The following is a 26788-nucleotide window of genomic DNA, read 5'->3' as shown; positions in this document are numbered from 1 at the left end:
TTGAATCTTTGTGATGATTGTCATGTAAAGCTTGTGTGGAAATATCTGTGTAGCTTGTGTAGGAATATTTGTGTGATGATTGCTATCTGTGTGATGACTAGCAATAAATTTATGTGATGATCGCTATCTATGTGATGACCGGCGATATCTGTGTGATGAATATGTGTGAGGATCGCTATCTGTGTGATGACTGGCGATATCTGTGTGATGATTAGTTGGATGATCGCTATCTGTGTGATGATCAGTAGAATGATGGCTATCTGTGTGATGATCGGTGAAATCTGTGTGATGATCAGTGTGATGACAGTTCGGTAGCGGAGCTGAATTGTTATTAAGTTAACAATAATCGAGAAGACTGCTGTGATGGTCGGGGCTACCTATAGACGTCAGATTGTGGGATTACGATGACTACTTTGACTTGAATTGCTTGACTTAATGTGACCTCCTGAACTAAATTATATGCAGGGGTTACTATGAATTGTTTTGCTTGTTTTGAATTGTGATTGCCTTGTTTCTTCTTGATTTGATTGATTGTTGGTTTGATTTATCTTGAAGACCATAGTGGTGACGATTGTGCTCTGTGTGAGGATAGAAAGGTGATTCATTGTTTTCACCTTGATGTCATGTTGATGACAAAAAGCTCCTAGGGGGGAAGGGAATGAGTGTGATTTGGAATTCGCCGTAGTGCGTTAGAATGGCGTCAAACATTGCTTGAGTAAGTCTTGTTTGATTAAATTTGTGTAATGAGATGCTAGGTTGAGAATCTGAGCATGTAGTTTAGTCACAAGTTGACCTACGTAAGCATGAGATGGAAGATTATGAAGCAGATGGCTGTAGGTGTGAGATGTATGCTTATCGTTGTTTAGGTTGGGGTGACTTAAGAAATGTGTTTTGCTTTGTGGTTTTGAGTTACTCATACGGGCTTGCAAAAGCTTACCGGGTTTGTTGTGTGGCAACCCAGTACACCATTCCAACGGTGTAGAGGTTAATTCTGCAGGTCAGGTTAATCGTGGCTGATGCTGAGGTAGCGTGCTTGCAGCTTAACGGTAAGAAGTCAATTTTGTGACTTTACCGTTATAAAGACTTCCGCTTGTAGTGAGCTCTGAGGAGCATTTACGTTTTATTTTGTTGTTGACAATTTAATTCGTAAGCTCGTGTATTATGTGACTCTGTGGAGCGAGTCAATATTGGAATTGTGGGTTCAGGGCATCAATATGTACTTGGGTTTCTAAGTATTTTGTATTGATGGCTGAACGTTCACGCATATATAATTATGGGGTTATATATCGATTTTTATTGTGTATAAAATCAGGGGCGTGACAAGAATAGTGGTTAATATGAGTCCCTTGATAGTAATTGTAATGAGAAATATGTAGTAACATGCTTGGAACATCATCTTTAGATCAATGGAGTTCTATAATTGCTTAATTGATCATTTGTAGTTTCATGTCCTATTTCCTAAGGGTCATATTCTGTTACAAGGGCTAGGAACTTAGTAGCGTGCATATTTAGGGCCTAAAGCTCACTGCATTGAACTATTATATTGTTTGCATGAAAATGAAATTCTGGACATCTGCATATTAAGAGTTCATTTATTTAGGTTGCAAGTTACAAGGGCCAAGGAAGGATTGCAAGTTACAAGGGCCAGGAAAGCTAAGATGCTAAAGAATTTGTTCAAGAAATTTGCCAACCATCAATGAAGACTTCATAAGAGGCATGTTTTGGAACAATATGTGTATCAACTTTGAGTTCCCAAGTACGTAGGTCATGTACACTAGAATTCTTTTCTTGTTATAATGTTGGCTTGGATGATTGGGAAATGCTCTCTTTAAACATTTGAGGTTTATAGTATGAGTTTGATTACTCATTTGATGATTTCTTTACAATTGATCACTGTTCATTAGGTAAATGGAGCATTATTATTAATGCACAAAATTCAGGAAATGAAAATGATCATACAACAGAAAAATGGCAATCCAATGTTGTCTTAATACACAAAATTTTGGGTATCTAATAACGCTTTTCTTATATATCACATAATGGTTTTACAAAAACTAGGTCTTCTAATTTACAATCACACAACTGTAAAAACTGAACTACATTGTCCAAAACCAAGTCACACAACGACCATACTCTACAATTGAAGTGTGAGTAGAAATCAAACGACAGTGAAATTCACAAAAATGTTGTCTGCCTAGACTTTCCAACAACAGTTTGGAAACGAGTTCTGTTGTATAAAGGATGCACCTGCCATGCGCAGCATGGCTGCATGGAAGCTGTGCCTAGTGTAGTACCCCAGAAATTCATTATTATTTTCCGAGGATTTTCCGAAATCTAATTTGTGGTTATTGGACGGTTTCGTGGCTCGTGGACGGAGCGGAAGTGTTTCGGACGAATTATTAGTCGAAGAATATGGTTTTAGGGGGGTTGCGAATGTTGACTTTTATTAAGTTGGGATTATCCGAAAACTTCCTTCACGAAAGTCGTAGAACGCATCGATACGAGTTCGTGGACATGTGGAACGTGAAAATCGGAGTTCGTATGAGAAAGTTATGAGCGATTGAAAATTGGGGAAATTCTATAAATAGGGGTTTCCGTTTTCGGAAATTACTATTTATATTTTTTGGCAAGCTTCCCTTTTTGGAAAGTCTGAATCTCTGTTCTCTCTCCTAAAACGCGACCGACCCGACCCAGACCCAGACCCGCAATTCCGACCCGGTCGGCGTTCCTTTTTCCGGCGTCCTCTACCGGTGAAACTTGCACAAACATCTTCGCCTTCACCTTGCGGTCCTCTCTACAGCGGCCTCTAGTGACGATTCTCACCCATGGCGGCGCTGCAAGGCGGTAAGTTTGAGTGCAGTCGGACCCGGTCGGAAATCCTAGCTTCGGCTACGCCACGGCTTCAAACTTTCTGTTTTGAGTTCGTAGGAGCCTCCTCAAGCGATCCATGGTGTTTGTTTTGATCGATTCACGTTGGAATCGGATCAACTCAAGCTGAACAGTTCACGACGGCTTGTGACGGCGATAGGCGGCGATCTAGGCCGAGTTGGCTTGAACCCCAAGTATTAAAGTTGATCTATTTGGTGTTCTTGACATTTTGGACGGTTGGATTAATCTAGTTTTGAGTTTTGGCCGGTGGTGGTTGTGCCACCGACTGTGGCGGTGTTTTGGCGGCCTTCCGACCATGAAATGGATAGTTTCTGGTTTTATATATCATCTACTCGTCGATACGAGCGTTTTGATATATAATATACAATTTTTGGAGATCGTATGAATATGTTGTGATTTTTACGGTTTCGGACCTTTCGATGATTCGATCCTTGAGGTTTGAGCTTCTGATCGACTTGTGATTTTGACATATCGATCGTAGAAGTATTCCGGAGACATTGGGTGGTCTTGGATATGGTTTCGCCTCGATTGGCGTCGCTTTGGGGAAGTTCAAAATAAGGTTTCGGACTTAAATCGTTTGTGAATTGTTACTAAGTTGAGACCGTATGTGATTAGGTACTTGACGAAGTATTCTTGGAAGGTTATTTTGTGGTTTGGCTACTTTGTTCTGTATTGAAGACGCAGCGGGAGTTTCGAAATGAGTAAATCTCACGATATTTGTTATGAGCATGATCGATATTTGTTATGAGCAAGATTACCCTATTGTCTTGGAGTTATTAGGTTAACTATGACTATAGTTGGTATTAGTGACATTCCTGAGTGAATGACTACGTATATATATATATATATTTACGTGAAATATATATGTATTGGTGCAATTGTTGTGATATGGGCAACATATGACGTATTGAGTTCAGTATCGTTGGAAATAGTGAAATTAAGTATTGAATCTTGGTGATGATTGCCATGTAAAGCTTGTGTAGGAATATTTGTGTAATGAATCGTTAAAATCAGTGTGATGAATCTTTGTGATGATTGCCATGTAAAGCTTGTGTAGGAATATTTGTGTGTAGGAATATTTGTGTAATGAATCGTTGAAATCAGTGTGATGAATCTTTGTGATGATTGCCATGTAAAGCTTGTGTAGGAATATTTGTGTAATGAATCGTTGAAATCAATGTGATGAATCTTTGTGATGATTGTCATGTAAAGCTTGTGTACGAATATTTGTGTAATGAATCGTTGAAATCAGTGTGATGAATCTTTGTGATGATTGCTATCTGTGTAATGACCGGCGAAATCTGTGTGATGACCAGCTGGATAATGGCTATCTGTGTGATGACCGGCAAAATCTGTGTGATGATCAGCTGGACAATTTCTATCTGTGTGATGACCCTCGGAATCTGTGTGATGATCAGTAGGATGATGGCTATCTGTGTCATGACCGGTGGAATCTGTGCGATGATCAGTGTGATGACTGTTCGGTAGCGGAGTTGAATTGTTATTAAGTTAACGATGATCGAGAAGACTGCTGTGATGGTCGGGGCTACCTACGGATGACAGAGTGTGGGGTTACGGTGATTACTATGATTTGAATTGCTTGACTTAATGTGACTCTTGAACTAAACTAATGCAGGGGTTACTATGAATTGTTTTGCTTGCTGCTTGGATTGTGATTGCCTTGTTTTCTTCTTGATTTTATTGATTGATGGTTTGATTTATCTTAAGAGCCATAGTGGTGACGAATAGTACTCTGTGGTGAGGATAGGAATGTGATTCATTGCTTTTCACCTTTGATGTCATGTTGATGACAAAGGCTTCTAGTGGAGAGGGAATGAGTGTGATTTTGGAATTCGCCATAGGGCGTTAGGATGGCATCAAACATTGCTTGAGGAAGTCTTGTTTGACTGAAATTTGTGTAATTGGATGCTAGGATTAAGAATCTGAGCATGAGGCTTTAGTCACCAGTTGACTTATGTAAGCACGATATGGAAGGATATGGAATTGATGGCTGTAGGTGTGAGATGTGTGCTTATCGTTGTTTAGGTTGAGGTGACTTAAGAAATGTGTTTTGCTTTGTGGTTTTGAGTTTACTCATACGAGCTTTCATAAGCTTACCGGGTTTGTTGTGTGGCAACCCGGTGCACTATTCAATGGTGTAGGGGTTAATCCTGCAGGTCAGGGTAATCGTGGCTGATGCTGAGGTAGCGTGCTGGCAGCATTACGGTAGGAAGCCAATTTTGTGACTTTATCGTTGTTAAGACTTCCGCTGTAGTAAGCTCTGAGGAGCATTTACTTATTATTTTGTTATGGCAATTTAATTAATTTGTAAACTTTTGTAATATGTGACTCTGCGGAGCGAGTCTGTATTGATTTGTGGGTTCAGGGCATCAGTATATACTTGGTTTAAAAAGAAAATGTTTTCCAGGTATGTTGTATTGATGGCTGAACCATCACGCATGTATAATTATGAGATTATATATCAATTTTTATATGTGTTAAAAATTAGGGGCGTGACACCTGGCATCTGCCGAGGGAAGGCACAACGCTGATAACGGAAAAATATTGAGTGTTTGTAAGTCGTACAACGGTGTAGAGCCGTTGTGTCATTTTTCATCACACAATGCGCTGATACACAACGGGGGTTGTAACACCCCAAACTGCACCTCATCAGCTTGAGCACGTCACAATGCCACGTGTCTCTAAGACATAAACCAAGTGTTCAGTTTACATCCTAAAAACCCACAAGACATTTTTGTTAAATAGCTTTTCGTAAAACATGTAGCAGAAACGACGAAATACTTTTTAAGGTGAAAGCTTTTAAAAATCATTTATCGAACTTGTTCGTCTAAAGTGATTCTGATTCACCACTAAGGTAAACAAGACTTGACACATTTTCGATACAAGACGGAACAAGGACTATCAAGTTCCGAATTAATGACTTTCAAGAGATAGAGTTCAAGACTAGACACAAAACCTGATTTCCATTACGACTATTCACCTAAGCTGTTCCTACACACCTTGCTCCGTCTGTCAATCCAGTTACCAGTGCTCAGTATCTGCATCTTTTGGTGTCTTTGCATATGCTAGCCTGACGGTTTGCAAGATTCTGGCGGTGAACAGTCTTGGTCTTGATGCAAAGAGCGGGTTTTGGATTTGCGCTGGGGCGCTTGTCTCAGCCCGGATAAGTCTTTGTTCTAGCTGTTGCATTCCTTCTAGGATTAGGGTGGTGGCGTCGCCGGCAGACCCTACCTGGAGGTTCCACTGTGCTAACTCCTGCCTGGGGGCTGGTGGGTTTCCCTTGGTTCTTGCTCTACTTGCGCCGTGGAAGGTGTGCGGTTGTGATTTCGCTTCCTGTTCTATCATTAAACAAGGCGGAGGAGGTGGACCTAGTCCTACCAGCTCAAGTGGGTTTAGCGGCACGTGCATCTATATGACTGGTGTTGGTATCAACCTTCCCCCACTGAGGCGGCTACGCCTGGCGCTCTGTGACTACTCGCTCTGTGTTGGGTTAGCGTTTGCCTCCAGCGCATTTTTTAGTTCGTCAAATCTTGTCATCAGCGTGGCCATTTGTTTATGAGCTTCCGCCTTCTCCTTGCGTTCTTGCTCACGCTCCCTATTTTCCTTGTGGAGATCCCTTAGTGCCAGCGGTAGGCGACTGCTGCTCGGGTGAGTTTCCGTTGCCGACTGAGTACGCGGAACCTGAGGAGTGACCTGTGGTTCAGCGCCGGGGTTGGTGGGAGTGTTGAAGAGTGTGCGGTTAACATTAGCCGCAGGGTTAACGTTAGCCACGAGGTTAGTGGATTGGGGTTAGCGGACTGGTCCGCTTGGTCGTCAGCGATTTTCCCACTACCGTTAGTCATGGTGATTTTGTGGTGAGATGACCTTTTGCTCAAGGATTCCCACAGACAGCTCCAATGTTAATGTCTGAGATTCTGCGGTAGCTAAACCTCGTTTAACCCTGGTCCACGTAGTGGGCTGCTACTTATAGAGATCTTGTTGCTTCCGCTACCTGTCAATTAAAATACACAGGGCGTCAGAGGGAGACCGCGGTTGGCGGTCTTCTCTACTCCGATACCTAAGTCACTCAATGTATTTATGTTGACAGAATAGTGTTAGGTAAGTAGTAAATGCGTAATTAATGAGGAGAGAGGAGCAGACCTTTTATAGCTGAGAGAGAGACTGACTCTTTCTTGTTTTCAATGTGGGACTGATATACTTCAGTTCTCAGCTTTTGATGTTTCAGCGAGGTGACCTTGGCGCGGCGCGTCAGCGGTGGTCTTGGGCTGAGCTAGCGCTCGGATGATGGCTCGCTTGGTGGTGTTTCTGTAGGTTACACCCTTGCTGGTCGTTGGTACCGCTGGTAGTGGTATGAGCGTAACTCATTATAGCTAATTATGGTTAGGCAAATGCTTATGTAAGTACAATATTAAAATCAAAAACATTAATTTTTTAAATAAGTTATTAGATTTTTTTTCAAATATTTTATAGAAAAATTCTAATAAATATACCTCGAGTGGTTTTATATACACATCCCATTTTTCAAAATACACATTCTACATTTTTGTAAAATTTTTAATTCCTATTTATCCTCTTTGACTAAACTAAATAGAAAAACAAATCCTAAACCTCTGATTTACCTCACGAGTCACGACAAGATGAAAAATTTAAGCAAGGGGTTGACGCTTGGTCCTTTATCACCAATCTTTTACTAAATTTTATTTTCAATTCAAAATTAGGTTTAATTAGCAATGTGGTCGGTGGATTTGCAAGTGCAAATTGCGACCAGTTTGGTGCAGTTGCATGAGTCTGTTGCAATTGATGGAGCAACAAGTGTTGTTCGCAATTGGGGTGGTGCATTTCAGTGTGGTGGTGTAAAGAGTTGGAGGCTGCAGACCTTTGGTGTGGTGTCCCGACCAAGTGATAAGGGGTCCGTAATGGTAGATGGTGGTTGCCAAGCTATTGAGGTCTTTACTCGTTTGTTGTTTATTTGTTGTTTGAGTGCTTTAGTTGTCTTTAGTCTTTGGGTCTGTGATCAGATTTCAAATAAGTCTTTACTCTTTCGAGTTAGGGTTGTCGTCATGGATTCCGACGAGTGGTTGGAGTTGGTAGCTGGTTCGTTTTTAATAGAACCTAGTCTTTTGCCGGCTTAAGGCCTTGTGTTTTTGTATCAGCCTGTTTTGAGGATTCCAGGAGATCCTGGGATGACCCGCCTAATAGTTATCTATTGTGGTCGGATCCTATCCCAGTTATTCCTATCTACTTTGGTCAATTTAGCTCGATTAACTGTCCAATTCAGCATTCGTCGTTGGATCCATTAACATGTCAGTCTCTCCTCTTTAGAGTGAGTACACGTAGTATTAGTCATTTATTGTTTGTCCTTGCTTGTAATCCCTTGTTTGGTGCTGTGATAGCGGTCAATTTGTAATTGCAGTTTATTGAAATGAAATTTCGCTTAATAAAAAAAAAAAATAAATAAAAAGACTTCCAACCCCAGCAATTATTGAATTACTACTACCTACTTACCAAGAATGAATATATCTTTCAATAATAGTCTTTCTAAATATACCCAGCAAATATCTAAGTATACCTAGCAGATCTTTTACACCCAACAAAATCACAAAATCTCTAACTACACCCAGCAAGTTTTCCAATATTACCCTTATTTTAATTAAACCCAGCAAAACGTATTACAATTGGGATGAAGACTAGTAATTCGCTGAAACTGGAGCAGAGTAGCGCGGATTCTGATACATGACTTGTGGGAGAGCATTGTTGTTGTTTGAAGGATTTGAAGAAACGGAGAAAAGAGGATTGGTGTTGATTTAATCAACAATCTCTTTATTTGAGAATCAATGGACTATATGGTTGAAGAAGCAGGGCACGTAATTGGACTTTGAAGCAGATCTAGTCTTGGTGCCATTGTAAGGCGCCGAGTTCAATAATAGTGGTAAACTAGAAGAACCCATTTCAGTTCCATGAGAACCAAAATTCACAAAGTCCAGTGATATGGAATTTTTTCCCACAACAGATTTCTCAAAGACCCTACAAATCATCCATTCATTCTCCAAATTTGAGATCAAATTAGGGTCAAAAACAGAGGAAATCATGATTATACTTAGAATAATATAATATGTATTAATCCCAATAGATGAAACAATTATTATGAAAAGTGAAATTTAGGTTTAAGGTTTTGTGGGAAGAAATAATGGCAAAACAACGAATTGCTGGGTACAAATAGAAAAAAAAGTTTCAGATTTTATGATTTTTTTTAAGATAATATATTTACCATGACTTTTAATGTCATTTCTTATGAGGATACAACTGTCTTTTCATGCAAATTTAATTTGCTGGGTATATATAGATATTTGCTAGGTACATTTTTTTTTTTTTTGGGAAACTGTCAGCGTAAATAAATTAGGAGGTAAACTCCTTGGATAGTACATCAACAATACAAGCTGGAGGCTCGAGACCCCAAAATAAAGAACTAGAAGAAGAACAAGGAAAACCCATTCAATAATCATAAATTCATAATCACAATTATGTTCTTTGTTTGTTGTTCAATTCTCCATACATATAGAATATATAAATGATATTTTAGTCTCATTAGTCTAGTACTACTTTTTGAGAATGAGAGAAGAGATGTGAGAGAGAGACTATTGTTCTTGTTGCAGGTGAGAGAGAGGGGACTGCACTGCACTCAGAGAGAGAGAGAGAGAGGATTAAAGAAGAAGAAAAATGCAGGGTAATTGAGGAAATATTGGGGAAAATTACCAAAAAAAAATTCAAGGGGTGTACATTAAACAAATGAGTAAAATTACTCATATTTTTTTTTTGAATGAAATTCAACATTTATATTCATCACAAGTCAGAATAGGCCGTTACATACCCTTCCGCTGATAGACAGACAAGAAGCTAGTGGTAGTACCCACAGGTGGTACATACATATAGTCCTACTCATTATACATTCAAAGACGTAGAAATTACTCATATAACTTCAACTTTAATGGTTTTTAATGAGAAATGTAACGGCGGTGAGTGAAGTGTAAGAAATGGTAAATGTAAGTGAGTTAAGTAATATTTTTAAAAAGTGAGTGAGTTGTCGAACATGTCAAAGCTCAGTTTTTCACCTTTAACTAAGAACATATTTTTAACGCTGCGTTTGAATGAAATAATTATACATTCTTGGGAAATTTTAAAATCCATTAATTGCTAGTTTCATTGTATTGTATCTATTTAGAATTTAGAATCGGTAATAAATTAAGAAAATTTGAAATATTAAAAAGGGAAAAAAAAAAAAAAACTAATAAAGTAAAATATAAAAGACGGTTTTGCCCTTCGTCTGTTGGGGGTTAATTGCGATTTGACCTAGCTATAAAACGTGCTGGCTGAGCTGATAGTGAAAGAGAGGGGAGAGAGAGAGAGTTGCAGAGAATAGGAGGAGGTTTTGCATGTCGTGATCGTGTTTGATTTCCTTCGATTTCGATTTAGGGTTTTGTTTGGAGTTTATGGTTGTGAAATTTATCAACAAGGAGCTAGAGGGAAGACGACGACGGTTGAGGAAAGCAGGGGGAGAGGTGCAGGTCAGATACTCTTTCCTATCCTAGAGCTTTGTTTATGGATCGGCCATTTTGACGGACAATGTTGTGGGTCTCTGACGGAAGCTAGCTCAGGTGTATGTGTTTTTGCAGCATTCCATATTGACTTCACCTATTACTTGGGGTAAGTTTCATGAATCATTTTCTTCTGTATTTTTTTGTTTTGTTTGAGTTGGATGTTTGATAAGCTTTGCATCTTTTGTTTTAACCGAGCTCAGGTTTGAATAAGCTTTGTAAATGAATAAGCAAGTAGTATGAATAGGAAGAAATGATTGGACGGCACTTTCTTCTTCCTCAGTATTTACTATTTCCAAAATTGGGTTTTGGTTTTTTTTTTTTTAATCTATCTGATTACTAGTGTCTAATGTAATTGCTTTATGGGGGAAGGAGAAGAGGTCGAATCAGTTTGTGTTTCTTTTGAAAAATGTAGTTATCAAAATTAGAGCCAATTGAACATCCTTATTTTCACGGCATTGAAATCATTCATATTTTACAATATTTCTATTTCATTAGTAAAAATTGAACCCATAAATAGACTAGTTTTCCCTTTCTTATTATCATCTGCTGTGTACTTTCAGTTTTTGCTAAAAACACTTCAGTATTATGCTTACTAAAAAACATTGCTTTTCTTTTCTTTTTCTTCATTTGTTATCAAATTCAAAGCACATAGATATTTGTTTCATGTAAAGTTAAAAGCATTGGAGTAATCATACTGATATGTATTTTTGATATTATTATGTCTTTTCAATTTACTATAGCGCATAAAAGTACTTTGGTGTTTTGATTTCTGTATTTGCTTTTGAACATTAAAGTTTGGTAATTTTTTTCCCGCTGTTCTTAACTGATTTCAATGTGCTTAACTTGAAGGACAGCAAGAGTCACTTTGCTTTAGATATCACTATATATATTAACCTATTTGAGCCTCATTTCCAACTTCTGTATTCACCTTCTTCACTCTTAAGTTTCATTCCTATATAACTGCATGTCATGGCATAGCAGAAACAGATCAATCACAGCCAAAATAGTGATAAGATATAAATGGAATGTAGATGCATTTTGTACATAGAAATTAATGGAGAGAAAATTGACAAGATATCAATGGAATGTAGATGCATTTTTTGCATAGAAATTAATAGAGCAAAAATTGATGTCCAGTTTCAATATGCTTACTCTTTTTAGTACATTGTCTGTACAATCCGCACTGATATATCAAGCCTCCTTTTCTCTATGTTGGTTTTGCAAGTGAGAGTCACTCTTGAAGAGACTAAACCTGAAACCAAAGGCTTTGGAGATCCTATTTTGAAGGTCTGGTATTGGTTCCATTTTCATTCTGTTCAGTTTCGACTCATTTTTTCTCTAAAGTGTTACTCTGATTCTCTATACACAAGATCATTTCTGTAGCTGAAATAGTTTTGCTTGAAAATGAAATTTTGGTATGGAAATCAGTGATTGTGATTCAGATCTTACAGTTTTGCAGTTTTCTAAGGTTGAATTGTTCCCAAAAGGCTTGCAAATTTGGCTTCTTTGACAGAAGGTATGTTCTTCTTTAGTAATATTGGTTCCTCTGTTTCTGTTTTTACTCCAAATTCAACTGTGCTCTGTTTGTACCAGTTCTGGATCCTCAAGTTTTTATGTTGTTTTTCTCAGTCTTATAATTGCTTTCGTTTCTTCATTTGTTTCTCTTGCTGTTGCCTTCATTTGGAGTTTGTTCTTTATTTATTTAACTATTGTAAATAGCGTTGTGGTCTCAGAGTTTGTTCTTTATTGATTTAACTGTTGTAAATAGGATCATGGTCTGAGTTTCTTTTCATCTGTTTTGGTTTCTGAACATGGTTTTATTTGTAGAAGTCAATAGGTTTATGGGTAGCACACCAGATGTTCGATGAAATGCCAATACAGTTTGTTTGTAAATGGTGACCCACTAAATCTTTCCAAAACTAACAAGATTGGTGTAAAGAAATAGGGAAATTAATACCTTTACTGTGGTGGAATAAGTGCAATTCAATTTGTTGGAGTGACTTTCCTTTTGTTTCCACTACATTTCTCTTCACAAATATCACAGCCAATACACAAAAAATACCAAAGATTGTATACAGAAGTTGTGGCCCGATTTTCTCCAGCAGGTAACTAATCAATGCCTAAGCACAGTTACAATCCCTTAAGTTTCATTTTGGTATGTAATGTATGCCGCTTAAGACGATATGGTAGTGTTGATTGTCTTACATGGTGCTTTTAGCAGTTGTAGCCTGCAAAGAGGTAGGAATCTAGCTTAGATAAGTAATATGGTATTGCCAATTGCAACTCTGAAATATTTAGCTTCGAATTGTGGTGCATTGGTAGCACTTTTATAGAATACTGTAGTCGCCCGTAAGAGCTGAAAATCTTTTCTTTGAACTAGAGAGGCAAAGTGGGATGGCGTCTGGCAGTCTAAAGAGCATTTTGACTGCGGCGGTTAATACTGGGGTGACTGAGGCTAGGGCAAGGATATTCGGGCATGTGCTTAACCCGACAGGCTTGAAGTCTGCGCATAAGATTTTGCGCAAGAAGCTGATTGGGGAGAAAGTTGCCCAGTGGTACCCACATGACATCAGGAAAGATGACCCCCTTATCATGGAAGCTGAGGAAAAAGAGTATGCTCTCTTTCTCATCTCCTTTGCTCTATTGTCTAGCATTTGCTTATGTTTCAATCTTGTATGAAATTTCAAAGAACGTTGTATTATTTCATTATTAATGGAAAAAATGCGTTGTAGAAGTATCACATAATACATACTGCAATTGATTTACACAATAAGAGGAAGCAGAATAATGGTTTTATTATAGTTTAATGTTGTCACTTTCATGGTGTCTGCTCTGTACAGAAGAGTCAGCCTCTTGATTCTGCAACCAAACACGTATTAAGAAATCAGAACTCCTCTCTTTTTCTTCCCCTCTTATTTGAATCTTGCAGTCTAGCCTCTCACAAGTCTATTTCAACAAGACTGGTTTGCACAACATGAACTTAACCTGAAAATTGTTTTGTGATGGTTTCATTATGATACTGAGAACTGCTCAGTAGCTTATAGTCCTGATGCATCTCTACTTGCTACCCTACAGGCGCACAAACAAGCTTGAAATGTTGAAGCGTCGAGGAAAAGGACCACCCAAGAAGGGTCAAGGAAAGCGTTCCAAGCGCAAGAGCTAGTATTTTGACATGTTGAAGTTGGTTCTTGAGTGGTGTTTTGAATAAAGAGGCTACTAAGTATTTGAAATTTTGTTCAGTTTATTTGAAGATAAATTCAATTTTTGCTGACCCATTTTTGTAAACAGTGGTACTAGTTGTTGTATGGTGGGAGGATATATTGTTTCGGATAATTTTTTCAATATGCAGATTGCAGAATTCAACCTATCTTCAGTTGTCAACAATCATAAGCATTGGATTTAGTATTAGTTATGTTCAGTTACTCTGTTAGTAATCCTGCAACTCAAATTGTAAATGAAACAATGCTGAGATATGAAACAACTTTTTTCCTTCCTCCAAACAGACCGTAACAGTCTATCACACTTCGACAAACCAGTAAGCACCAGACTCTCGGCTCTCTCTCTAAAACAAACCAGAATAAGACTGGAGAAAATGGAGAAGGCAGTTTCGAAATCTAAGTCTCATCAATCTTCATATACTCATTGTGGAATTTCAGATTCTCAAGCTCCTGTTACTCCTATTGGTATAACCAACCTCACCATTTCTCCCCGTATTTGTTTAAACTTTCATTCCATATTGCTTTTGACCCACTTCAGTCCTTTAGCTTTAACTAGTGGCAAGTTTGTTCCTTCTTGTTGAGGCCCAGAAAGAAATGTTCATGGAGAATAAACTCAGTTTATTGAACCATATTGTTTGCATGATTAATGTAAATCAAGGATCAATCTTTTCCTTTGACCTCAGTTCAGTATGATCACTATATTTGTTGAGTTTTACATCATATTCATCTTTTAATGTTCTTTTAATATATTAGGTTTTGGGGTTATTCTATTGGCATGATCAGAACTGTTTTTTTATACAGATTGATTTTCCAGGAGGGAGTAATATCTACAATCTCTAATTGGGTAGTATTTAAAATGAGGATTTTTCCTGTCTGTTTTGGATGTACAGGTTTTCGGTGGGATCTACAATGGTCAGTAGTAAACTACAAAGGGAGGGCATATACTCAAAGAGTACAGCTGCCAAATGAGGCATTCCTAGAGAATTGGGAAACAGTAAAAGCTCTTATCTTGGTGAGAATATCAATCTTATTTTCTTCTTGCTATAAAGTTTGTTCTCCTTTTAGACACCAAAGACCAAACTATGCTTTCTGCAGCAGAAATTTATAACTAAGCTGGAGATGTTGTGATTCACTTATACTTAATTCTGGTTTACTGGCTGTCACTTTGCCGCCGGCGTCATGTTTATTTGGTTCTAGAGTTTAGTGTGCATGCTCATGCTCATACTTAAATGGATTTGTACTCTTTCTTGCTTTTCATATCCTTCATGTACTTAGAAGCAGTCACGTTTGTTGTCAATGCCTTCAACACTAGGGGAGTTGTTAAGTTTTCTTTTTAGTAACTTGAGAACCACCTGTCATTCACTTTGCAGTGTTAAAAGCACCTGGGATGGATGTGCTGAAGGTTTCCTTGACTACACCACAAGAAATAGCAGATGGGGTTTCAGTATGGGAGTGGTCTGGTGCTGCGTTAGATGAGGGAGCTGATGCATCGAAATGGTTTTCAGATTATCTAGGGAAACCTAGTCGACTTGTCCGCTTTAATGCAGGTAGAGTTTATCGTGGTGCTTTCAAAGAATCAGGCACTGAGTGCACCACCTAGGGAAAATTAATTAGAATTTGATAGTATTTTATACGAACTTTAATTCAGAGAGGCAATAGCATCTTATGCTGTTATTTATGTGGTTAGATATCATCACATTATCACAGTTGAACTAGGGGATAAATAAATTTGGCTGCACTCTGTTATAATGCAGCTTCAGAAACTAGGCCTGTAGAACCTGAATATGCTCCTGGACACCGAATAATGTTCTCTGATATGTATCCATACATGCTATCGTCTCAGGTTAGTCAAAGTCAAATACAGAAACACAAGTTGCTTTTAATATGGGAACTCTGACCTGGATCTTGTCATGGTAACTTAGGGGTCACTGGATGCACTAAATGAGCTTCTGAAGGAACCCATACCAGTTAACCGATTTAGACCCAAGTAATTTTCTTTTCTCATATCATATTCCTTCTGCAATAATTAAATTTGTTCTTCACTTCTTTTGGTAATAAAAATTTGTTAATCTCAAGAGCTTGACAAAGTCTTGTCGGTTTCATGATCAGTATGACTATGCATAATTCTAAATCTTGGAACTTCTACTTTGATGTCACAGCATTCTTGTTAACGGATGTGAACCATTTTCTGAAGACCTATTGACAGAGATCAGGATAGACAAGCTAACATTTCAAGGTGTCAAGCTATGCTCCCGCTGTAAGGTAAAGCTATATCCCTTCTGCAATTTTTGCCCGTCTGATGACTTGTCTATTTTCAAAAGACAATCAATTGATGCGTGTCCCAAACTCATATGTGGTAGTAGTTACAGTTGAATCTACATACTTTTACTAAATGGTGTTGTGTATTGCAAACATTGAGCCACTTAGTAAAAAAATTGGGGTTTTAACAGGCAGGGAAGCTAACAGGGCCTACCATCATTTTTACAGCTTTCGTTCCACTTTTTCTCTTGAATGTCTGATATGAAAAGTTAACAGTGTAAAATCTCTCCGCTTCAATTTTTCTAACTCAAAGTCATGGCTGGGAGTCATTAGACATTTGTTGTGGATATCATATTTGCAACCGTGTGTATTAGAACTTATAAGTCAATTGGTTATATGATGGAATTTATTTCCACATCTAAAATTGCTGGGTTAAAGAAAGTCTTGCATGTAAGGGTTGTATGTTTCTGTGGTCATATAACAAATTTCCTATTTAACCCCAAGTTGTTGCTAAGCTGTTGGGCACTATGGCATCTTGGGAGAACTCTTCCAGACTGCAGATGCTCATACTTCATGGAATTTTATGAATTCTGCTTCTAAAAGACTAAAACAGACTTGCCAAAACTTTTAAATCATCAGTAAGAGCTGAGCATTTTCAAAAGACATCTATAATGAATCCTGAGATCCTTACTATTTCAGGTACCTACAATCAATCAAGCGATTGGCATTGCAGGACCTGAGCCAAATGACACACTTAAGAAAATCTGGTCTGATGCAGTTTTACGTCCAACAGGAAAACAGCAGGGAAGGTTGAGCAACTAATTCAAGACTTCTACCATAATCCTCCATATATACAGATGATCACATTTAAGATTGTGAGTGATTTTTCTGGTCTACTTCGGGCAGAATCTTGTTTGGAGAGACTCTCTTACAGGAGGTGTGAAAGGAAATGTCGTGAAGGTTGGAGATCTTGTTTATGTCCTCAAGATGGTATCTTCTGCTGATGAAGCAGCAGCTTGAATTTTGTAATTAATGTACTTTATCCATGCTGTTATAGGACACTAAAAACTGCTGTCTAGATTGTAAATAACAAACACGGTTACTTGTTAACGATTAGCTTCCTGCTTAGATGAGAGTTCCAGGTAGTTCAATAAAAGAAGAGAATGCAAACAGATTCAGGTATGACTGCATGAGATATCCTTGAAATGTGCAATGCTTGGATTTTATTTATGCTTGCTTCATGGTTTACTTAGTTGAGCTTGTAGTGAAAAGTCATTAATGAACCTAATCTTTATAAGTTTCCGATTCGTAAATGCCTCCAGAGCAAGTTCCCAATCCTCAAACCGACACGATGCAGCTACCTTTGAATTCCAAGAAACTTCGTCTCTCTCAATCTTTCCATCAAACAATATCTCCGGTATCTCCACATTTGCCACACACATTGTCAAGGGTATTAGCCACAGTCACCAAAGATGATTCAGACCCAATTTGACAACATGGGCATGAATCTGTTTCCCATATTCAAGTTGTCTGGTGCTATATTTACCTGTATGAGTCATTTCAATGTAGGTTGCAATGGCTTCTCAGAAGAGAGTGAACCGGGTTTAGGAGCGAAGGGTTTCTATGCCAATTAGGCCAGCCTGAGGGTGAGAATGGGATGAGTTGTGGTAGTGAGTAGTTGAGTAGAGAAGAGTAATCCTTCTAAAGAGTCAAGCGTTGCTGGATTTGGAGGGATGAAAATGAGTTCAAAATGTGAGACATTTGGCAGTAACTACATTTAGAGACGCTGCATCAGAGCTGAACATGCCATGTTCTAACTCTGCCTCACAAAAGATGCTTGTCAGTTTAGGGCAAAGTGGCAAACTTTGGGCTTTTCGTCTCAACCAAACCTGGATACTATAATCAGCAAAGGATTAAGTTTGGTGGGTTCTTCTTTCTGGTTTTTGATGTTGACTCTCACTCCCAATTATTTGTGTTGCATTTAATCTGAAGCAAACCAGAACAGACTCTGCTGCCTATAGACTGCATAGCTTTGTTGCCTATAGACTGCATAATAACAACATTAAGAGACAGGATCATTTTATTGGTTTTCTGTTTGAATTTGTTTGCAGGATTAGTGAGTTTCATTTTCCATTAGTTAGTCTATGTGCTTAGATCTCAGTTATCTGATAGCGTCAATTGTGCTGTTTGATTCTGTCGATAAAAAAAATACTCTTCGTTTAATTTTATTGCGCATATATAATATGAGTCATTTTCTATAATTTCACTTTTGTAAATAGATGACGGTGTTCAGCAAAATGCAGCAACTGGAAAAGGATGGACTGCAACAGACTGATAAGAGAGTTGGCCTCATGAATGAAATTTTAGCTGCCATGGACACTGTGAAGTATGACTGAATTAGATTATTTTATATAGCCTAGCGGTGATGGTTATTATTCTGTCATTAATCTGAAATATTATGTTTCAGGTGTTATTCCTGGGAGACAAGTTTCCAGAAGCAAGTTCAAAATATACAAAATTATGAGCTTTCAAGGTTTCATAAAGCGCAATTACTATCTGCTGTACGACACAACACTTCATCTTTTATATTATGTGGGAAGTTTCAATTTCAGGCTTTCTCTTCATTATTTACTATCGGTGCTCTAACTAGAGAAGTAACCATAGGTGATTGATATTCCATTTGTTTGAAATTGCGTATGTAAACTAATTGCTATCACACCCCGTAAAGCCTTTTTAATCAGCTCGAACTGATTAATTGCAGATGCAGCTATTTATGAGGCTGGCAAGGTCATATATATCATAGTAGATTTATGCTTTTATGCTAGTGTGGTATACTCTAAAGTGACTTATTATTGGTAAAAGTTTTGATTTCTATGTGACCATGTTCAAGCATAAAATTAGGTATCAACCTAGATTAACATTATTAGTGATATAATATACAGCTACAAATTCAAAGAAAATGTTAGAGCACAGTTTTCAATTTATAAGTTGTGCTGATGGTTGAGTTTATATATGGATAAGTAACTGTTTACTCTTTGATAGATTCATAATATTTAATTCTGATACAACGTTACTACGGGCTATTTATTTGTCACCGCATAATTTCTCTGACCATTTGTTTTAATTGGTTTTGCAGTTGAACAGTTTTATTCTCAACAGCATCCCAGCTGTTGTGACAGTAACTTCATTTGGGGCGTTCACTTTCCTTGGAGGCGAATTGACACCTACAAGGGCATTTACATCACTTTCTCTTTTTGCAGTGCTACGCTTCCCTTTAGAAATGCTGCCCAACTTATTAAGTCAGGTAGCATGATCTTCTTATCTGTTAACTCATCTGTCATCACCTACATTTATGTTATCTCATTTACAATAGGTAGATCTTGTACTTTACATTTATTTTGTGCTTATGGGTGTGTCATATAATTCTCCTAGTCTTTATCAGTCTCTGCATCTACTGACTCTGCTCTACTGTGATAGGTTGTAAATGAAAATGTATCCTTACAGTGTTTGGAGAAACTATTTTTAACTGACGAGAGAATTCTAGTACCCAACCCTCCTCTGGAACCAGGGCATCCAGCAATCTCAATTCAGGATGGATACTTTTCATGGGATTCAAAGGTGTTGTCTTTTATCTTTACAATTAAAAGCATATTACTCATCAGTTATATCTATATATATATATATATTTTGTAAGTCGAGAATTCACTCTGCATTCTTAATTAGAATATGTGGTTGGCTATGGTGCATATTTAGTGTGTATAACAGTATTTTCTACCTCTGACCGTGCCCATGTATTCATGTCTTGCAGTAACAATTTAAGGGAAAAAAAAAAACATTTCTTTGTAGTTCTTTTCCTATCTGAGGGAGATGGCTAACAAGGTAAAGGTTTAGGAACTCAACATAGACATCAACTGTAAATAACTTGGTTCAAGTGTCATGGTAGTAATTTTCTTTTCCTATCTGAAGGAGATGGCTAACAAGGTAAAGGTTTAGGAACTCAACATCTATGAGACATCAACTGTAAATAACTTGGTTCAAGTGTCATGCTTTCACCAATGTTGATATATATAAGTGGAAAAGTATACCAAGTCTACTGGAATGCATATATCTTTTCATCTCAAACTCTTAATTTTGCATCATAAACCATCTGGTTTACCACAATCTAATTAGGTGACTTGTAAACCATTGAGCTCTATGGTTGATTGTGCTGTCATAGCTTAGAACACATGGAAACAATGTAAAGTGCATGAAACTATTAAATTGGTGTTCGTACTAATGGTTTTGAGTTTGGACTGTGATGCTAAAAGCAATTTTCTGACATATTATACTTTGTTAAGGGGGATTAACAAGGTATGCTATCTGAAAGTTTTACCAGAAAAGTAAGTAACATAGACATTCCAAGAAAATTTCTCATGTATGTGATGATGCTAGCAGTATGAGAGTTCTTAATATTGCAAAGACTTCTTAATAAACCTATCTTGTCCTCTTTCCTTATGCAGGCAGAGAAGCCCACGTACATTATCAAACATTAACTTAGATATCCCAATTGGGAGCTTAGTTGCAGTTGTTGGCGGCACTGGAGAAGAAAAGACATTACTTATATCAGCCATGCTTGGGGAGCTGCCTCCCATCGCAGATGCAGGTGTTATAATTAGGGGGACAGTTGCTTATGTTCCCCAAGTTTCATGGATTTTCAATGCTGCTGTGAGTCACAGCTTCTCTTCTATAAAAGCCTATAAAGCGCAATCTACTTTCTTGTCAATTTCAAAGTCATCTCCTACCCCTACATGTACTTAGGAGATGTTAAATATATTCTTCCAGGTACGTGAAAACATTTTATTTGGATCTGAATTTGAAGCTGCACGGTATTGCAAGGCTATTTATGTAACTGAGTTCCATCATGACCTAGACTTACTTCCAGTAAGTGGATTATGAAGTTTTATCTTTGCCATTACTTCTCATTAACTTGTAAAGATTCCCATTATATTAACTACTGTACCTGATTTCCCAGGGTCGAGATCTAACAGAGATAGGTGAAAGAGGGGTCAATATTAGTGGAGGTCAAAAGCAAAGGGTTTCTATGGCTAGAGCTATATATTCTAATTCAGATGTTTACATATTTGACGACCCATTAAGTGCTCTTGATGCTCATGTTGCTAGACAGGTATTATTTTTCTTATACTCTTGCCATGCTCAGATATTAGAAATATAATTCATCAAAGTGGTAATTTTGGATCCAGTTTTTTAAATTGCAAATTTTTAATTTTTATGTTTTGAGTTGAGATCATTGTCTTTCAACTGAACCCAGTTCTTTGTAGGTTTTCAACCGCTGTATCAAGGAAGACTTCAAGGGGAAAACTAGGGTGCTTGTCACAAATCAGCTACATTATCTGCCTCAAGTGGACGAAATTATTTTAGTCTCTGACGGTACAATTAAAGAGAAGGGAACCTTTAAGGATCTCTCTGAAAGCAGTTTGCTGTTCCAAAAGCTAATGGAAAATGCCGGAAAAATGGAAGTACATGTAGAAGAAAAGGAATACAGCAAAACTGATTACCTGGAAAGCTCACTTCCTGTGTCTAATGGGGTGGTGAATGACTTGCCAGAAGATGCAAGCTACACATGAGATCTGTACTCATTAAACAAGAGGAACGGGAAACAGTGTTGTAAGTTGTAAAATTTTGCAGAGGTAAGAGACTGCATTGTTCTTCAAAGATTCAAGCTTTACAAAGTCTTGCAAATTATAAGATGGAGGAAGTAGATTACTCGTAGGAAACATAGATTGTTGAAATGTTTTGGGCTTAATGGGTAAAAAGATTTAAGGATATATATGCGTTTTGGTACATGCAGTTCATATTGCTTTGGTCGGAATTAGTAAATAATCTTAGTTTTGTTCTTTTTGGTCAAGCAAAGGGGAATTAACGTCAGTGAGCATTATGAGTTCTGTGTTCGATCTACATGGAAACTTGACTTATATGATCATAATGAATTGATGAATATCTGTCTTGTTGGCAGGTACAAACATGCATTAGGAGGCCTATGGGTGGTCATGGTTCTATTTACTTGTTATACTGTAACAGAAGTTCTTCGAGTTTCAAGCAGCACATGGTTAAGTTTTTGGACAGATCAAAGCACGTCAAAGAGTTATACACTTGGATTCTACATTCTTATACATGCAATTCTCTCAATTGGTCAGGTATGTCCAGAGTTAGTACATGCACGTTAAATCATTCTTTGAAATATGTTATCCTATTATACTGATTTTCTACAGTTCTTTCATTATTTTTAAGTAACAGAATTTTGAAAATATATGCACGGAAAAGAGTCATATGAAACCTGAATAAAAAAATGTAGTGTGGTTTATATTGGCAGCAAATATGGGGTGTTTTCTCTGAAAAACTATACACTATTTGAAGTCTTATCCACATTATAGAAGAAAAGAGTATTGTCCAGCGCCAAGCAAAGATTCCTATGCATTTGCCTGCACTCTATTATAGAAGAAAATTATTGAAGTTGTGACTGTGACGTGGCTTGAAGGCAATTTTCTTGACTCAGGTAACAGTGACTCTGACGAACTCTTTTTAGCTGATCACTTCAAGTCTTCGTGCAGCTCGAAATTTGTATGATTCCCTTTTACATGCTATACTAAAAGCTCCAATGGTATTCTTTCACACTCACCCAACACGAAGGATAATCAATAGGTTTGCAAAGGATCTGGGTGATATAGATAGCAATGTAGCCAATTTTTTGAATATGTTTCTGGGTCAAGTGTGGCAGCTCCTTTCGACTTTTGTGCTCATAGGCATTGTGAGCACATTATTGCTCTGGGCCATAATGCCACTTCTAATTTTGTTCCATGCAGCCTATCTATTCTATCAGGTAGGTTTTTTGTGGTATCAGTTTTTTATTTACCTGATTATATTAATGTGCAATAATTTCGTGAAAACTTATAATATGATATTGAATTTGTTGTACAGAGCACATCCCGTGAAGTGAAACGCTTGGATTCCATTACCAGATCTCCTGTTTATGTACAATTTGGAGAAGCATTAAATGGTTTGTCATCAATTCGTGCCTATCAAACTTATGATCGGACGGCAAACATTAGTGGAAGGTCTATGGATAATAATATCAGATTCACTCTTGTGAAATTTAGTCCAAGCCACTGGCTTGATATAAGGTTGGAAACACTAGGAGGTATCATGATTTGGGTGATAGCAACCTTTGCTGTCATGCAGAATGGAAAAGCAGAAAACCAAGTACAATTTGCATCGACAATGGGTCTACTTCTCACTTATATATACTTTGAATATTACAAAGCTGTTGAGTGATGTGCTTAGGCAAGCAAGCAAGGCTGAAAATAGTTTAAATGCTGTTGAGCGGGTTGGAATATATATAGATTTTCAGGTATATTGATTGATGGTTGTGATGTTTCTAAGTTTGGACCGGGAGATTTGCGAAAAGTTCTGAGCATCATACCCCAATCACCAGTTCTTTTTTCAGGTATATACTTTGATTGAGCTAACATGATTTTCCAACGTAAAACTAAAAGCTGATAAGCATGCTTGACTAGCTTTATGAGATGCATGATTCTAATGGTCGTTCTATCCTGTGTAGGAACTGTGCGTTTCAATCTTGATCCTTTCAGCGAGCATAATGACGCTGACCTTTGGGAAGCCCTATAAAGGGCACATCTAAAGGATGTCATTAGGAGGAATTTCTTCGGTCTCGATGCTGAGGTAAAACCTAATTTTAAAATTAATTATAGTCTTATTATGCTTAGGGAACTGCAACTCCTGGTACTTAATTCTTTACTCGAAGACATAGATTAGCAGATAATCTAATGATTGTTGCATTGAACTAACTAATGCTATTTTGGACCGTATGATGTCTTGATATATCTAAATTGAGGAGGTTTCATCCAATTTAGAAGGTTAAGACAATAAGATTTGTTCAAGTCAGATTTCAACTGAGCATTATTCCATTCAGAGATAGCAGCATTAATGACCATACCAGGATATTTTGGTTTTTGAAAGTGAGCCTCAAATAGGGTCTTTCTAAATGTACCCAGCAAAGTTCTAAGTATACCCAGCAGAATTATTTTTATCAAAAAAAAAAAAACAAACAAACCAATTTCCCCAAAATGCCCCGGAAGATAATGTACCCAGCAAAACAAAAATCTTTATGCTCGTTCATCCCCATCATGCCCTACTCAGATTTCTGCACAAGCTCAACGGTGAGCAATGAAAATTCAATTTCAACAGTGGATAAGATTGGACAAAGAGAGAACAAAGAAGTTGCTCAAAGAAAGGGATGCAATGCTGGGTTTGCAGATGAAGGAGATTGAAAACAGAGGTCAAATCCAGAAGATGATTAGATGGTTGAGATTGATGCTGATTGGGTGTTCAGATTGAATCAGCTCTATTATCAAACCATTAATGTAAGCTCCATGCAGTTTCTTTTACATTTCTGTTTCATTTCTTAGTTTCATCTTTTGCTTATGCCTCTTGGATTTGAAACAGAGATTGGCTCCGAATTAAAACTTCCTCAAGTTCTCGAGTCTCTTCCTATTGTCCTTAGATATCTGTCCTGGCGGTTTTATCCTTTGGCAACTTTGCCATCAAAGTTTTCTCCAAGCTGTCGTGTTGAGGTTCATATGCCCCATAGCCAACTCCAGACTCTTTGGAATAAAGACCAGGTATGCTTAAATTAGTTCTTTCATGGAGTAAATGTTGGAGTAATTAAGAGTCATATATTTAGGCCAAGTTATTCTCTCCATTTCCTTTTGTTTTACAGAACCCTATGTACCTAAAAAAATCGATCTTAGCCACTCATTGAAGCTGGTTGATGTTCCATACGTCACAGCAAGTCTTGAGAGTATAAATCTTCAAGGATGTGAAAGTTTGGTTCAAGTACTCATTGTTTATCTTCTAAGATTTGAAATGAGATTGAAACTGAAATCATACATCCCAGGTTCGTGAAATTTGCAATTGAATGTTTAAACAATACTGGGTATGTTGTGTTTGGCTGGGTATGTTGTTTTTTAGGGTAATTTGGGAAAATCAGTTTGTTTAATTAAACATAAATTAAAGGTAATAAAAAAAATATTTTGCTGGGTATACTTAGAACTTTGCTGGGTACATCTAGAAAGACCCCTCAAATATATGCTTGTCCTCCATTTCCAGATGAACCAGCATATGAAAACAAAGGTAGAGCACCATAGATTTCCAGCATTACATTTGGCTTTGCAAAAAAGATTGACCTGCAACCAACCTTCCCAATTCATGAAAAAGGTAAATCTAACAGGCTGAGGTAAGGTGAAAGAATTCAACAAATGAAGAACTTTCATTAACTAATATTCGCTATTCGGGAACTGTAAGGGAAATGTGAGCAAAATTTTGTTTTCAACAGTCATAACCAATAATAAAATATTATAAATCATTGTAAATATTATGAGAATCTACTTGTTATTAAAATTATGATGCATGTCTTATATGAACAATTTAATTATATGCATGGATTACTGTATGTGTGAATTGTATGGATTTGGGTAATCTCCTAGATTAATTTTTATGTAGGGATTACTAATTTAACTTTGGATAAATTGTGGGTGCTTTTTTTGTTTGGAATTACATTATTTCGTGATTTTCTTATTGAGTTTACAAATAACTTGTAATGTCATTGAGGTGACAAATACTTATTTTAAAATGAAAGAAATGTGATTTAAATGAATTTGCCATTGAGACTACAAATGATTTGAAATGTCATTAAGGTGACAAATGCTTTCTTTTAAGAGAAAATAATTATACAGGTGAGAGTAATTGTGGTTAAAGCTAAGGCTTGTTGCAGTTGCAGTATAGGCATAGAAATGTACTTGTGTTCTTAGACTTCCGTTGTGAATTTGTCTGTGTGGGCTTTTACTTGTTATTTTAAAGATTCAATTTAATTTGTAATTTGTTAATGTAATATGTGTCTCTAAGGAAAAAGTCTATATTGACATTAGTGGGTTAGCATTGTTTGATGCTTGCTTTAAAAAGAGAAATTTTTTTTAGGTATTTTAAGCTGATGTTTGAACCATCACTTACGGAGTATTTGTTATTCTTTAACTTGTTTGTTAACTGTGTTGAAAATCAGGGCGAGGCAGCATAACACAATCATTTTCCAGTGAAAAAAAGAAAGTCTATACCCTTATCATCTCTCTCTGTGTGTGAACGCTTTACCTTCCATAATTAGGAGAAGACCTTGCCACTAAAGTAGTTCAGTTGCCATAAATTGTTGGGACTGTAGAAGTCATGCGATTAAATGATCACCAAACTATGTTTCTAATTCATCTTTGCTAGTATAACTCGGTATCAAATAAGTGTACGTACCAGCAAAATTTAGAGATAAAATTAATGGGAGTGTTTCAAGTTTTTTAATCACATAGTAATTTCAGTTAGTTATTTTTCTCATACTTCTCAATTCCAGTGCACAAACGTATAATACATATCATATTGCCTTTGAACAAATAGAATAGGCAAGCTGCGGAGAATTGGTACATCACTACACTATCCAAACGAACCCAAGTTTATCACTATACGTAAAGTTCACCACTTTCTCTCTGCCATAAACCTAAGCTTATCAATTAAATGAAGTATCTAGGGCATGAAAGCTTTGTGTTTCTAACTTTCTATGCTTCTTTACTTTCTTGCTGTCATTTTGTTCCCATGTGTTGCCATTTAAGAAAATCATATACATTTCAAAAGCATTAGACAAAATTGACTGATTTGTGTAACTTCATCTTGGCCTAATAATTTGTATATTTAATT

General features: G+C 37.2%; 3 protein-coding genes and 1 pseudogene across 5 annotated transcripts; all 4 read left to right on the top strand.

The window, feature by feature from the left end:
* Positions 1-10279: 10279 nt before the first annotated feature.
* Positions 10280-13872, top strand: LOC133721056 (small ribosomal subunit protein mS33-like). 3 transcript variants are annotated; one of them, XM_062147575.1, is made up of 6 exons: positions 10280-10472; positions 10563-10611; positions 11731-11792; positions 11965-12021; positions 12886-13117; positions 13581-13872. In XM_062147575.1, exons 5-6 carry the CDS (start codon positions 12900-12902, stop codon positions 13666-13668), a joined length of 306 nt encoding a protein of 101 aa, XP_062003559.1. In that variant the 5' UTR covers positions 10280-10472; positions 10563-10611; positions 11731-11792; positions 11965-12021; positions 12886-12899; the 3' UTR covers positions 13669-13872. The 3 variants fall into 3 exon arrangements, with proteins under 3 accessions (XP_062003559.1, XP_062003558.1, XP_062003557.1); XM_062147574.1 differs by having other exon boundaries at positions 11957-12021; XM_062147573.1 differs by having other exon boundaries at positions 10280-10611.
* A 105-nt stretch (positions 13873-13977) lies between these two features.
* LOC133721055 (uncharacterized) lies at positions 13978-15111 on the top strand. Its single transcript, XM_062147571.1, has 3 exons — positions 13978-14188; positions 14614-14735; positions 15094-15111. The coding sequence occupies exons 1-3, from the start codon at positions 13978-13980 to the stop codon at positions 15097-15099; spliced, it is 339 nt and encodes a 112-aa protein (XP_062003555.1). The 3' UTR covers positions 15100-15111.
* Positions 15111-17002, top strand: LOC133723185 (uncharacterized). Its single transcript, XM_062150005.1, has 5 exons — positions 15111-15270; positions 15478-15566; positions 15646-15710; positions 15883-15985; positions 16889-17002. Exons 1-5 carry the CDS (start codon positions 15111-15113, stop codon positions 17000-17002), a joined length of 531 nt encoding a protein of 176 aa, XP_062005989.1.
* On the top strand, positions 15145-26366 carry LOC133721057 (ABC transporter C family member 12-like; annotated as a pseudogene).
* The last annotated feature ends 422 nt before the right edge of the window (positions 26367-26788 follow it).

The sequence above is a fragment of the Rosa rugosa genome, chromosome 7, assembly GCF_958449725.1.
Source record: "Rosa rugosa chromosome 7, drRosRugo1.1, whole genome shotgun sequence".
NCBI classification, from domain to species: domain Eukaryota; kingdom Viridiplantae; phylum Streptophyta; class Magnoliopsida; order Rosales; family Rosaceae; genus Rosa; species Rosa rugosa.
This window is presented reverse-complemented; position numbering and strand designations above follow the sequence as displayed.